Source organism: Macrobrachium nipponense, chromosome 4 (genome assembly GCF_015104395.2).
Source record: "Macrobrachium nipponense isolate FS-2020 chromosome 4, ASM1510439v2, whole genome shotgun sequence".
Lineage (NCBI taxonomy): Eukaryota > Metazoa > Arthropoda > Malacostraca > Decapoda > Palaemonidae > Macrobrachium > Macrobrachium nipponense.
Window position 1 is genome coordinate 57,517,138 of NC_061100.1, and position 15,595 is coordinate 57,532,732.

Here is a 15,595-nt window from a genome sequence, read left to right on the forward strand (position 1 = left end):
CCCATGAACCAACTCATTCACCAGACTCAGTTCACAATGGAAGCAGCGGTCTGTGCTTGCCTTCATCAGGGAGAACGACTTCATGCTTACGGTGGACTTGAAGGATACATTTTTTTCAAATTCCTATCCATCTGTCCTCCCATGAGTACTTTTGCTTTATCCTTGGGGAGACTGTGTTCCAATTCAGGGCACTCTGTTCTGGGCTCTCGACTGCTCCTCAGGAGTTCATGCAAGTGTTCACCTTGGTGTCAGAGGAATGGAGTGGCAGACAAGCTCTGTTGCCAGAATCAAGTGATATGAAGAGATTGTTCGACCTGTGGGGACATCCAGCAATACAAAAACCTTAAGGTCTTCTGTTCCGTTGTGTCAGACCCATGGGCCACTGCAGAGGACACATTCCAGCACCCGTTGGACAAACTCGACATCTGTGCCTTCCCTTTGTTTTGTCTGATTCACAGGGGTATCAACCAAGTGTCGATCATCCCAAATCTCAGGATGATTCTGGTGGCTCTGGTACTCCAACCTGCTAGCTCTGCTCTCCAAGGAAATGAGAGATATCGAACTGGCCCAACCTTCTGTGTCAACCTTACATAGAAAGGTACCATCAGGCAGTGCAGTCCCTGTGTCTTTACAGCTGAAGGTTATCCACCATCTCTTGCAAGCGAGACACTTTTTGCACCACAGAGAAATGGCGATGGCTGGATACCTCAGACAGTCATCTGCAGTGGTATACCACGGAAAGTGGGCAATCTCCTATGGTTGTATCGTAGACAGGGTCTCTCTCCGGTTGGAGCAACTCTTCGGCAGGTCATAGACTTCCTCACCTTCCTTCACCAAGAGAAGCTTTCCTCCATTTCAGCTGAGAAAGACTATAGAGCTGCGCTCTGTCTAGTCTTATGGCTGAAAGGAGAAGACACCTCTTCCTCCTTAGAGATTTTGCTACTCATGAGAAGCTTAGAAAGGTCTTCTCCACCCAGGAAACCCAGGCCCCCATATGGGATGTGACTTTCATCCTGAGGAGCCTAACTCTTGCACTGTATGAACCTTTATGAGAGTCGTCAGACAGGGATCTGGCCCTTAAGACCATCTTCCTGCTGGCCCTGGCTTCCTTCATGATCCTTTCCCTAGAACACTTTATAGGTAACGACTCTTCATTAGCACTGACTTGTCCAAGAAAGAAATGTCCAAGAACACAATTTCTTTCTGACTTCATGAGATGATCACGAGAGCGTACTTTGCCTTCCTCCCCTCCCAAGAGCTCGGGAAGTCAGGAGCCTCACTGCAACCCTCGCATTATGGAAGAACCTATCGGTTCCTCAGGTACTGAAGGCAGGTGTGTGGTTGCACCAGACCACCATCACTTTTTTCAACTTTCGGGACATTGCCCACAAGTCCTTGGTCACTTTTTCCTTTGGACCTGTGATGGCTGTTCAACAATTTGTGCAGCTTACCTGGCTCATTTAATGGGACAAGGTTGCATCGACCAACCGTTCTATTTTTCTGTTCCCAGATTTATAGAAGCAATCCCGCTCCTTCCTCTAGCAAGGGGAGGAAGGATACCCTGAAATAAGTCAAACCTAATACTTATATTTGCCTTATTGTCACTGACATTCAAGGTTCATCCTAGCCTATTTTCATCAAGATTACATTTATCTCCCCCATTCGAAAATGGCCCAGAAGTCTGGCATTTGATTTACAGTTCCTATGCACTGATCATTTCGTCTGGGGCAAGGTTCTTTTCCTCGCTTCATCATTAAGGAAAAGAATCCCAGGTGAGGCGAACTCCAGTCTGCTCATAAAGACTCACACAGATTCCTACCTCCGACCAGTGAGTTTTCATAAAGTAAAGTAATAGCATTAAACTTTTATGGGATCATTAAACAACCTTTGAACCCTGACCAATATCTTAAGTTAAGATAGGGGATGATACATACGGGTCAAACAGTCCAAGACACTATATGCACCATGCCAAATTTTAAGCATTTTTGTAATTCACCAAGTAAGACACTTTATTCAAGTACTCGAGACTAAGTTTAAATTTTCTTGACCTTCGTGTATGACAACATATCGTTCTTGAAATATTGGTATCTCGACCTAAATAGGAGACAGTTAGTCATTCCAGAATTCAGTGAGTAACTGCCATGAAATTTTGTTATGAAGTATATAACCCCAAAAGCATCTTTTGTTATTTTCAATTCAATGTTTTCAGTCCTAGGCTTAGAGAATCTTGTACCACAAGGTACTGATCAGTATGGCAGGTCTGCAATTAAAATCTTTTACTATTATGATTTTGTATGGTTGGAACCACTAATATTTCTGATGTTATTCTGAATTTGGCAATAATCGGTATGTCACTAAAAATTCAGGTCAGTATCTGCAAGTTTAGCGACACTCCTGATCATTAAACATCGATGCCACAGTTAGCAACAACTATAACTGAGGGTAAGGCCACACCGGACAAGTAACGTGTTGAGGTACAGGCACAACTCAGGAAGCCCATCAAGATCTACTCCTTGCCCATCCCAGAAAGAGCCCAACATGCCTTGGACCTTATGAACCAGCCCTGGGATGAACTACGAGGTCTCCTGATGCTGCCGGACTGCGACGAATGTGGCAAAAGAAGGGAGATCAACTTATTGTGAGAAATAATCCTGTGGCACCTTTCCCAGGAGGTGAGGGCACAAATCATGGAGGCAGCCACATTTCAATGGGTAAATGGTAGATGTTGCACATAAACTCCACAAAGCCACCAAGGCCTCCAAGCACACCACAGCACCCGCAGCCTGCAGCCTGATAGAAAAGAAGGTTGAGGAGGGGGATACATGTGCAATATACAGAAAAAAGGCACTACTGCAGCAGCAGAGGATGTGGACGAATCCAGCCTGGTGTTATTTCCACCGACAATTCAGGAAAAATGCCAGAAACTTCAGAGCTCCCTGTGAATTCCAAAAAAACACAGAGGGCAGCCACCCATAACAGCAGTGGCCACAAACAACAGGGAATCCCAACCAGTGGGATTCTTCATCTACGACGCAATCTCAGGGCGCTGAATAGTGGTAGACACGGGTGCCATGCAGTCGGTCTTTCTGCCATCGAGAGAGGACCACACCACCTGCCACAGCTGCAATGGTAGCTGCAAACAGAAGCCCCATCCATAACTACAGAACCCAGACCCGCAGAGTATCCATTCTGGGTCATAAATACAAATGGCCCTTCATCATCGCAGGCGTCAGGTTCCCAGGGCACCGATTTTCTGGCACAACACGGGATGCTGGGGGATGTCGGCTGTAAATGCCTTCTAGACACCAGAACCTGCTGCTCCCGCTCGCTCAGCGCTGGCCCGGGAATGCCCGCTGTATGTGCTGCCACATCATCCAAATACAGCGCTCTCCGGCACGAATTCCCAGATGTCTTCAAGCTGGAGCTACGCCAGGTGCCAGGAACACACATCAAGCACGGCATCTACCACCACATCACCACCACGGGCCCACCGAAACATGCCAAGTTTCGCCGCCTGCTGCCCAAAAAGCTCCAGGATGTTAAACAAGCATTCGCAGAAATAGACAGAATGGGTATATGCAAGAAGGCATCAAGCCCATGGGCGTCCCCCCTCCACATGGTGAAGAAGCCAGATGGTTCCTGGAGGCCCTGTGGGGACTATTGTCGATTGAACATGGTGACAATGCCTGACCATTAACCCCTGCCAAGCATGCAGGACCTAACAAGAGCCCTACACGGTGCCAAAATATTTACTAAAATGGATCTGCTTAAATCTTATTTTCAGGTGCCAGTATATCCCAACGACATTCTGAAGACAGCCATCATCACGCCATTCGGAACATACACCTTCTCCTACTCCACTGTTGGCCTTAGGAATGCCAGGGCCACATTCCAATGACTGATAGACAGCATTCTGGGGAGCCTATCTTTCTGTGTCTGCTATGTGGACAATATCCTGATATTCTCCAGGTCCTCGGATTCGACAAGTGTTCCTTCAGCATAGAGAAAGTGGACTTCCTGAGACACAAGGTCCCCCCAACAGGCGTCCACCCCATGGCCTCCAAGGTAGAGGTGGTAAGCAACTTCCCTACACGAAGGCGATCAGTCCCCTGCAGGATTGTCCTCGGCATGTTCAACTTCCCTACACAGAAGACGATCAAGTCCCTGCAGGAGTTCCTCGGCATGGTCAACTACTACCAACGATTCATGCCAGACATTGCCCACATCATGTGTCTCCTGACCAAGGTGCTGAAGGGGAAACCGAAGATGCTGACGTGGGAAACAATACAGCGGAGGGCTATTGAGCAGATGGCAGCCCTTGCCAGAGCCACCACCCTAGCCTACCAGGGCCCCACCAGACTTACGACCAATGCCAGCAACGTCACCTGCACAGCCATACTGGAGCAGATACTGGACAGATCCCCCAGCCCGATTACCTTTTTCAGTCGCCGGAGACCCGCTACAGTGCATTCAACAGGGTATTGCTGGACATCTACCAGGATGTGCGACACTTCAAATACCTCCTAGATAGCAGTCCCTTCACCATCCAGACAGACCACAAGCCTTTGGTACATACTTTCACGAAGGCTGGGAACACATGGTCAGCAAGACAGCACCGGCACTTGGCTGCTATATCCAAATTTGAATCCTGTCAAGGATTGAAATAAATTTGGTCCACCTGGGCATTGACTATGAGGACCTGTTGATGTACAACAATGCGCCTGATGACCGAGAAGTTCGTGTGGCATGGGAGATAGGCAAAGAACTGCATACGTGCCAAACAAGCAAGATCTCCCAGCACACAGAGCCAGGCATCTCAGAGTTCCCTCAACCACGAAAACGGTTAAGGCACATTCCCATGGATGTCATAGGACCTCTGCCCCAATCAGGAGATGGCCGGAAGCAACACTGGTGGCAGGAGCATCTACAAGCAGCTGCGCTGAAGCCCTACTATCAAGTTAGATAAGCCGTTTCGGTGTGCCGGACGACATCACTGCGCATAGCGGTTTGGCATTCCTGTCAGAACTCTGGGTCTCCCTGGCACACTTGATGTGGACAACACTCCACAGCACGATGGCATATAACACTGTGGCCAACGGAATGGTGGAAAGATGCCCACTGTTCGCTAAAAGCGGCACTGATGGCACAGTGTACCGACAAAAACTGGAAGGCGCTGCTACCCTAGGTCCTACTAGGACTTCGAACAGCACCAAAAGTAAACAGCAAAGAATATCATGCAGAAAAGGTCTCCAGGGAAGCACTGGCAGTACTGGGCGAATTCTTCCCCATGGAACTAGACGACCAAGATATGCCCATCAGAAGACTAAGAAAAATAGCAAAGGAATTCGCTCCCTGCCGGAATACTTTCGACAGGCACATAGCTACAGACCAGAAGGCCTAGAATCCTGCACACACGTCTTCCTTAGGGATGATGCCCGCTGCCCATCCCTGTCCAGACAATACAGAGGCCCATACCATGTCATCACAAGGAAATCCAAGGCCTACCTCATCGATATCCATGGGCGGGAAAACTGGGTACCCGTCGACAGATTAAAGCCAGCTTTCCTGATAGATAACGAAACCCGGTAAGAGATCGGCAGATGTTCGAGAATTCCTCCACAAAACAAGACCTCAAGTGAAGGAACAGATTTCCCGAGACGACCCAACAGTTGAGACCGCCCCACAACCTCAAATATCAAGAACTCAGTGATGGCTCCTGATACCAACAGGATATCGTAATTAACTGTATAAATCTTTCAATTATTCATTATTAATTATGCTTTATCTAATTATTCATTATTAATCATTAATACTTCGTTAACCACTAATCACAATCTTGTATTTCATCTAGCTAAGCAGCAAAAATCACATCTATATGTTTGTGTGTAGAATTTCCTGGCCTTTCCGCCTATATATAATTCATCAATGTATGTTCATTATGTCCTTTGTTATTAACATTTCATTAATTGCTAAAAAACACAAATTCTTCTCTGAGTGCGAGTCGTGGGCCCCAGGGGGTCGGGCACTCTGTTTCCATTCACACACTGCTATGTATATCACGTGCCCAGGTAATAAATCATCAGTAACCAGACACGATGGACACTTCAGCAACTGATAAAATTTGGATTTAAGGCCAAGCGCTGGGATTTATGAGGTCATTCTGCGCTGAAAAGGAAATTGACAGTTAGCAGGTTTGAAATGTGTGACAGGATGAAAACCTCGTTGTTGACTACGAAAAAATTGCTTGAGAGGGTGGAAAATCAGATGGTAGAAAAAGAATATGAAAACAGATGTACAGTAAAAGACATGAAAGGTGTCGCAGCTAGGGGCCGAAGAGACGCTGCAAAGACCCGTAAGTGATGCCTACAGTGCACTACATGAGGTGCACTGACCGGACTACCCTCCACACTGATGGAAAATGGTGTTGTTTTGGGGGAAGACGCTGGGAACCACCTCGGTATTTTAAAACATGTAACATCACTTGGCACCAACTGCAGAGGGTAGAGCCTTCCCGCTCGTCCGGTGTGGCCACCCACATAAGATACATTGTTTCAAACAGCCGCGGGAACCTCTTCCGTACAACCTTCATGCTCGCCGCGTCCGGTGTGCCTTTACCCTAAAGTCTTGGGCCAGCGTAGAAATAATAGAGCATAGTAGTGCAACTATTCAGATACCTAAAGCTAATCCTGACTTCCATCCCATCTAGAAACTGAATCTTTACCAATCACACATTGAAACTTGCTTTATCTGAAAAATTTCTGTCGAAATCCAGGCTTGAATTCCACTTGGGTTTAATGCTTCTAGACAGGTATACCACATTTGAAATAGGGGGATGAAATTGCATCTAGTCGAACGACCAGTTCTTTACTAAGCTTGAGAGGAGTCAAATAGATCTCTTAGATTCCAGAGAAAATTAAAGTTAGAAAGGACCAGACTGCAGAATATAAACTTTTTTTCAGTTTGCAGGAAAAGGATCTGTTAGGTAGTACCTTGAATCCAGACAATTACTTCAAAACAGTTCTTATGGTAATAGCCACGCCTGATGATGAGTTATATATACAGTCTATGAGTTAGTACATGCAATTAGAAGATGATCTGTTATTTTTTCAAGATGAGCCTGCTTCAACGATAGTACCACCTTTTTACCTGAGATATATGTGTGCAAAAGATTCCAGGCTTTTTTACTTAAGAAAATTAAATTTTCCTGAATATTCTGTTTTGCTTTCTATGTGAAATATTTTTTTCTAACAAAAAGAGTACTTTTTCCTTTGATGCAAGTCCTTGCAGGTTTTGCAACAGCATTTAATCAAACTAAATATTATACGTTAACGATTCCCTTTCAGTGAAACAGCAAGACAACCATTAACATTCTTTTCCTAATGCGCCAGTTATGGAAAGTAATTCAGATAGTGAAGTTTTCACTTATTGTGATTCAAACCAAGTCGTCTCCCGTCACGACTTGAAGGATATCAAAATGTTAATCTTCAGCAAAGGCTTTCCCGATGTTTTCAGGTCTGAAATATCTCAAGATTTTGAATACATTTCTGTAATTACCTTCTGCATTTTTCCTGTCATTTTCGTAACTGATAATGTCATCCATCATATGAAGACGTGACACGTAAAATGATTATTCTAAAAGCGCTCTAAAGAACTTACTATTGACGTATTTCAAGTCAATTATGCCAAGCTGCATCTTGTCTTGAAAGTACAATACTTTTATTCATTACGAGTAAGTTTTCATCTTTAAAATGGCTTAGCAATAAAATGAAGAAATATCCAAATGTTTTCGTCAGTTTATTCACATTTCTGGAGAACTTTATGTCGCAGTATCAAGAGGTAAACATTTCATGGAGAAAAAAGTATTATTTATGAATATAACAAAATTGTTTAACAAGTTCAATCACTGTGTAGAGAAATTGTTAGTGATATATGCTTTACATTCTGTTTTGGCATAGCTTATGTGAAACTACAAGCTTCATATTGTTGATGCTTGTTCTGTCATGCACGAAAATATGAGATCTTTTAGCTAGTGAATTTTATCTATGACATTTCAACATAAATATTAAAAAGCCGCTTCTTAGCGATGTGTCAGAAACAACAGCCACGCAAAGATATTTGATATCTAATTTGTGCAATAATATTGCAGTAGGGTACGTCTGAGACTGTTTTGTGGTTAAATCAAGTTTAAACGAGGATTTCGGTCAGATTTTCTCTAGCTATGCCAATCGAAATGAGGAAATGTGGAAACAAGGATACATCTGTTATATGACACAAAGAGGAAATAAAATGTTGAAGTCTATAACACAAGGAGAGTTTCTCATATCAAAAATTAACACGTACGTTATAGGTTGTATAGAGACATGTCGTACTGCCATTAAAGGATATGGCCGAAGATTTCACGATATCGACGTTATAAATAAAGGCATTATAGTCTACCTGGGTGACTCCAAACTGCCTCATATTTCTTGTGCTATCATTATTAGAACTATATTCATGTCTGGATATCAACAGCGTCCTGGAATGTCTTGATAAAGGTACACGAAATTCCTTTTTGTTTCAAACGTCATCACATTTAATCATTCTTCGGCATATAGGCTACGTAGCTCATCATTTTCTTAACTTGCATTTCTATCTTCTTGACAGCCAGTGCTTCCATGGTCAGTTAGTGCTGCTTGTTTTGCAGCTTTATTTTCCAGAGCCTATTCAGGAGACCAATGTTGCGCCGTCCAAAGCTAGAGAATTTTATTTCCTTTTACTGAAGTACTATGAGGCAGATTCATTGGCAGTTTCATCTCTATTGATGGTCGTGAGGTTAACGTTACTGGAAAGAGCCGTGCTCCTCTGGCTTTATTTTTCTGACCTTTTATTTCCAAACCTCAAGATATTTATGCATGTTTATGTTTCTTATTTCTCCCTTTTTTTATTAGATTAGATTTTTGTCATTTTTTTCTACATCTGAACACTATATTGTGCAAATTTACTTAGAAAGTGATTGATGATATTTGATTTTCATTTATGGGCAAAAAAATGATTAATTCTCTCTCTCTCTCTCTCTCTCTCTCTCTCTCTCTCTCTCTCTTCTCTCGACCAATCTGTTGCCATCCCGCCATCCATCTTCGAAGTATCTAACCAGACTCTGCTGTTGAGTTGAATTCAGGGCAATTTCCCTCTTCGGTGGTTTTGAACTGCAGTAAGATGATGAGATACGTCGCCATGTAACTAAAGATCTGTGAATAAGAAAGTAGATTTTCTTTAATCTTTCGTAGTTTGGGGTCATCCAGGCTCACTGGCTTGGAGCAATAATGGTATCATTAATATTCAAGGAATCAACAAAGAGTGTTCATAGTTATTTTCGTTTTACTTTTGCAGGACGAGAACTTTACTAACAGTCCATCTTTTATATGACACTACAGTTGCTTGATTACTTACATCAAGAATGCGCGGCCGACCAAGAGTAAAGAGATGACACAGCTCGAACCCAGGAGCTTCGTCAAGTAAGTCTTTAATCACACCTAGCTGTAATGGAGAAAGTTATTAAATTATAAAAAGTTATTAAATTATCACATCATTACCGTTTCACTTGAGTCTAACCGGTACTAAAATATGAATATAAAGACTAGACGAAAACGTTAGGATGATGTACCTGGAATGTTATAATGGATATGAAAGAAAAGTTACGAGGACAGTTGAAGCATTTTGAAAATTTTTTGCAGAAGGTCAGTATTATATAAGGGAAAAGGAAGGTGAAATAAACAGTAGAGTATATATAGGCAAAATAAATTGGTACTCACCTCTAAATATTTATAAGTAACTGCCAGCATAGAATTGTCTTGAAAGATTTAAGTTGCATAAGATATGTAATCAGCAAAATCGCTCGGAGAACTCTGCGGAAGCTGTGAGAAAGAAAAGAAGAATCGCAAGAAAGGCAAAAGTTGAACTATTTGAAGGACCTGGTAGACTAAGAACTTCATAAAAGTAGAATATAGCGACTGAATGCGAATTAAAGTTGACAGACCGTTGAAATTAAATTTCTCCTTACTGAAAGACAAGAACAAAGGTTGAAAAGAGTGGAAACTGTGGAGATCAAAGAAATACTTTTACGTAATGGAGAGCTGGGCTTAGCTGAAAAGATGGACCAAATTGTGCTGAGGTTTTTCTTTCGTGTACAGACATTGGAGACGCATAGACTGGTGGAAAAAATATATAATTCGAATGTTATATCAGAAAGGATTGGTTGGATTCAGCAGCAGAGCTGTTAAAATGAAAGAAAATTAAAATCCTGGAATCAGGAGAGTTTGTGCAAAATACGTGAGTGATGTTACCATGCACGTAGCTACATAGAGCAGCTTTGATAGTGTGAAGATTCTAAAAGACAAAATACATTTACAAATCTTATTTCTGGAGGGGTGCAACAGAGAACAGAATGAATGGATCTCTCAGCAGAACTATTGTCATTCTTAGTAGGAGAGCCTATGCGACCTTTACAGATAGCAGAGGTAGTGTCGATTTCGACTGAAAATTTCCCTTAACGATTCAAAATGGCTGAATTATGCATTGACATTTTTCAGGTACAAATAAATTTAACCGAACGTAATTACAAAGCAAGGTCAATAGCGGGGTATCAAATGCAAAAGCAAATTACTTCATCCTAGGAATATTCAAATTCGTTACTGAATTTTGTTCTTGTGTCATAGTAGGCTATTATTTTATTTGTCACTTATGTTAAAGTTCTGTTAAAACTTCACTTCCTTAGCAAGTATTTGGGTGGATAATCTTTAACAGTCATTCATGGAAAGGTGTTATTTAATCAGGTTTTTCTCCTAACCCTTGGCACCGCTTAGAATCAAGAAGAAACTATAATAATGGCGAGAACTAAGTGTTTTGAAAACTTGCATAAGTGAGAAAAACCAGAGTAAAACCGCATGCTTTTGAAAACTACTTACCTCTTCCCGCAGCGCTGAACAAGTGGTCTCTCGCTTCATCGTTTTTACAAGGCATTGCAGATCGTGTTTCTGTGGACATAAATCGTCCGTATCATTTTATGTCTAAAGTTCTTTGTACCAAACATAAGCATAGAAGTATGCGCCTGTGAATGTTCACCTCCAGCCCTCAATGCCTCCATTGGAAGGTCCCTGAATTCAAAGAACACTAAGCTTACACAAGGTTCCAGCCAAAGGTATCCAAGAGAAACCGTAACGTTAAATATAGGCATTGGTTATGAGCAGAGCATCCAATTTATTAGTCATCATCATTACCGCAAAACTATATTTAAAAGATTTTTATTTCAAACATTTGTAGGTATTGCAAACTGTATTTTAAAACCTGTTATAACTAACAGATTGCATATTCTCAACAAAAAATGTTCACAGGTGTTGTGGATTTTTCTGAGAAAAGAGCCTGCTGCAACAACCTATGCAGTTATTTAATGATGCAGTCAGTTGAAAGCAGGAGATACTCAAAACAAAATCGAAGTAATGGGTGACATTATCTGTAATTAGGAACATTTCACTACGACAAGCATATGGCAGAATCAGAGGTAGAAGATGGAAATACCCTTGGAATTCAATTCAAATGTCTGCTAACTAAGAATTCCATTGATAGGTGATTCCCCAAAAACTGTTCAAAACAATTGCCTAGTACAAACAAGTTTCCATCGCACTAGTCATTGCATATAAGAATATGACTAGAGTCAAATATCATGTACTGTAAAATCTACTTGTTAACTGTCACACTTCGAGGAAGAATGTTTCAGATGTAGCTCAGAAGTCTGTGAAATGATGATTCTATTTCTTACTCAAAAACTATGATATGGTAAGTGAAGGTGAGCATCCCTCCTCCGTCACTCATACATTAGTAATTTTTTAATGTTAATCATAGCGCGTCCTTCAGTTGAAGTTATTTGTTCTCCATTATGGAAGATAACAGTCTGGTCAGTATTCATAGTTGATTGAATGTCCAATGTAATCAATACCACAGACCTCAGAGCCTTTTCTCCGCCATTGTTGGAGTATTGTTTTCCTGGCGCCGGAAAGGTTTGAAAGGTGTAACAGGAAGAAAATCTGGCAGTTGCCCTCCGATTCAGTTGTTAGGAGGAGGTGGGAAGTAAGATGGAAGAGAGCATATGAAAAGAGGTACAGTAAGAGGAATGAAAGGCGGCGCAGCTAGGGGACGAAGGCACGCTGCAAGGAACCTCAAGACGCCTACTGTGCACCGCATGAGAGTGCACTGACGGCACTGCTCCCCTACGGGATGTGTACCTTAGGGTGTGCCAACATCGCAGTGAAACGTCATAAACACACGTTGGCAGCTTATGTCACACTTATTGCAAGCAAGTTGAGACCAAGTAAATAAACAAACTTTTCGTCAATGCTGGCTAGCTGTATTAAGCAGTAATTACGACTACCAATAAGTCGCTAATTTGTATTTATACTATTTGCGATGTGTGTGCAATAAGTTGCCAACTTGTGTTTACGACACATTTACTGCAGTGTGGAGGCACTCTTGAAAATGGCCGTGCAATGACAAGAACTCTAGATGTGATATTAACACTTGATACACCGTCCTCAAGACACTTGCCTTTTTCAACACCCTCACAGGAACGTTGGGAAAGATTATGATAGGGAGGAAGGACGCAGCCAGAAACCCCAGATGTAGCCCGACTTCCAAGAGTTTTTTCACGCCCTTCACAAAAAGATAGTAGGTTGAGACGATGCCCGATACTATATAGAGGGATAATAAGACCGTTATCGGGAAGCCGATGTAATCATGTAAGAGGTTTTGGAATCTGTGCGTCTCTAGCAGCAAATTCCTCGCCTCTCTCAGTGATGGATACCAGGCTCTCCGTCCCCTGAAATGATCTGGGACGCTTTCTCCTCCCTCTGTCCTTTCGTTCGCACAATGCCATACTGATACGTGTGATTTAGAGCCACGCAGACCTATGGCAGGATTTTCAGTTGCTTCAATAATATCTTGTATAAAATTGTAGGCAGCACAGATCAACGACATTGAAGTGTAATAAAGACCCAGAGCGAAGTATAACATTATGGTATTGAAAACGACTTCAAAAACTTCATTTATTCTGGAAAAGGCAGCGAAGGAAGCGAATGCAAAGATCACATTACCAAGGCTTAAAATGTTGATGACTGTGTTAAATACGAGAAATGCTTTCATTTTTATTTGACTCAAACTTTTTCCCGTTAACTTTGAAGGGATCTTCCACATCAGGCAACGGAAGGAGCCTACTAGTTTCATGACAAAATGCTTTTCCTTCATCAGGTATCCTCCGAGAGCCACGTTGCTGATGAGATTGAAGATGTCCTCAATGGCGTCGACTATGAAATAAGTGTCTCCTCTAGTCAGGGTTACGGTGTCCCTTCCAAACACGGACCATGCAGTGAGCGCCGCGTAAGTGCCGTAGGATATGCAAACAAATACGATGGCCATAGCTTCCAAATAGATGTTCCGCTCTAGGCAATTGTAATTATCGGGAAGTTCTAGTATGTGGTTACCGTCAGAACTCGTTCTTCCTACTGATACCGAGTTTTTGAGCCTCCTCGATATCCATTTTCCGAGAGGGAAGCCCCCAAGAATTTTAAGCATCACCAAGCTCTTCTCCAGTTCTTTTTCCAGTAGGTTCATTTCTTTTGAATTCCTCTTGAGGACTACCTTCTCTAGCTACCAACAAAGGCAGACATACGAGGGCGGTAGAAATTCATGAGCGAATGTCAACAGGTATCGATTGGTAAAACATTTGCGGGGAGAAAACAACTAATGAAAGTAAACACAGAACACTTTCTTGTCACCTGTTAATCGAGATAATGCGTTTGGCATTAACCATTTATATGAAGATAAGAACGGAAGTGGGGAGAACGAGGTCAACAACGTACGAAGTAAAGGAATATTACATTCCAAAAGGAAAGGTGCACTCCACGCGACGTATTACTGCGAAGTAAATCTAGTACTGACTCATCACGCCATCGTTGGAAAGAAATGAATGTTTTTCATGTAGCAAGCAAACTTTTCTTTGCCAGAGATATTGCGGTACCAGCTGATTTATTAAACGCGTTTTATATTTCGTGAGTTATTGAGGAACTTTGCTTTCGTGGCCACACGCAGTTCAATCTTTCAATGCAGACTTTTCTGTCTAATTGCGCACAGCGTACTTTAAGAATCAAAGTTATATATGTTACAAACAAGATTAATTAGTCTACATATTTTTTCTACCCTACTTAATATATTTGACTGAAATTGCTTAAGAATGTCGAGTAAAGGCATCTGTTTTCCAAAAAAAAAATAATAATTCCTTAGTTGATAAGATATAATGAAGCACAAGAATGATAAAACTGTAAAATAAAATTGAGCAAAAGAATTGTAAGACTACGAAATAAAATACAGTAAAAAAATATAAAACGACAAAATAATATAGAACACAAGAATGATAACACGAATAATAAAGTTTCCAAATCTGAGAGCACGTGACCACCTTCAAAGTGTCAAGGGAACGCGCCTTGAACCACCATGATATGTGAAACTTGAAATAAGAAATGAAAACGATTGATAAAATGGCCACCGGTGACACGGCTGGGCAGACGTAGATGAAGACCGACGATGGATCACGGGCTAAACTTTCCCTTATTCAATATATATTGAAGTTGTATTATTACTCTTTAATATTTTTCAAGGTCGCATTCACTAATTATTTCGATATTGCTACTATTTTTATGTATAGTGATACTTTTATGTATATTTTACGCGAGCTGCGTGTTGCCTAACTAGATGTCATCATTATTAACGAATAAACTTTATCAGTGCGCCTTCAAAAGCAGTCTGGTTAACTGAATAAATTCAAATTCCCAGACAGACATATGGCATCCCAGTTAACGGAGGTATTAAATTTCATTTCTGTAAAACAATAAAGAAACCCGCAGTACTTTTGCCATCTTAAAATATTCGATGCAAAGCAAAACGTATTAGCTGCACAGTTGATTCACTGGCTAGTAAAGTTAACCTAAGAAGTTCACTTTGAATCAGTGATCGCTTTTTTTTCTTTTCTTTTTTATTCTGCACCCTCAAAGAAAACAAACAGAGCGTTAACGTGCTCAGATATGAGTCAGACTCATTCATAAGGAGCCACACCAACTAAACCATACACCGACAAAGACAATTACTGCAAGCGTCAGCACCGCAACCAGACATTGTCCATCGACAAGAGATCCTTCTCTTTCACAATCCTCAGAGCCACAGAATTGCACCAAAATGTGGCAAGAAAATGAACGATGAATCTTCCGAATGGTACAAAGCAAAATGATTGATGCACAACAATTTTTATAAAAAGTATAAAATACTCCTCACCCACATCTAAATTTTCCTTGAAGTCTGATGAACAAATAAACCTGCCCCGAGCAAGAAAATGTAAAGAACTGAGAGCCAACCGTTATTAATTATTGGCGTATTTATGCAAATGTTATATTTCATGTAACTGGTGTAGTATAGTCCCAAAATGAAGCAGTGAATGCATGGAACAGATCTTATTTCTCAAAATCCAGCGTGCCAGTTGGCGAAAGTCTTGTCTGATGGGATAGGATGTACTACAAGG

General features: G+C 41.6%; 1 protein-coding gene across 1 annotated transcript; it reads left to right on the forward strand.

Annotated features, from left to right (window-relative positions):
* The first annotated feature begins 2,715 nt into the window (after nucleotides 1-2,715).
* On the forward strand, nucleotides 2,716-3,898 carry LOC135211368 (uncharacterized). Its single transcript, XM_064244681.1, has 3 exons — nucleotides 2,716-2,805; nucleotides 3,227-3,676; nucleotides 3,785-3,898. Exons 1-3 carry the CDS (start codon nucleotides 2,716-2,718, stop codon nucleotides 3,896-3,898), a joined length of 654 nt encoding a protein of 217 aa, XP_064100751.1.
* Nucleotides 3,899-15,595: the final 11,697 nt, after the last annotated feature.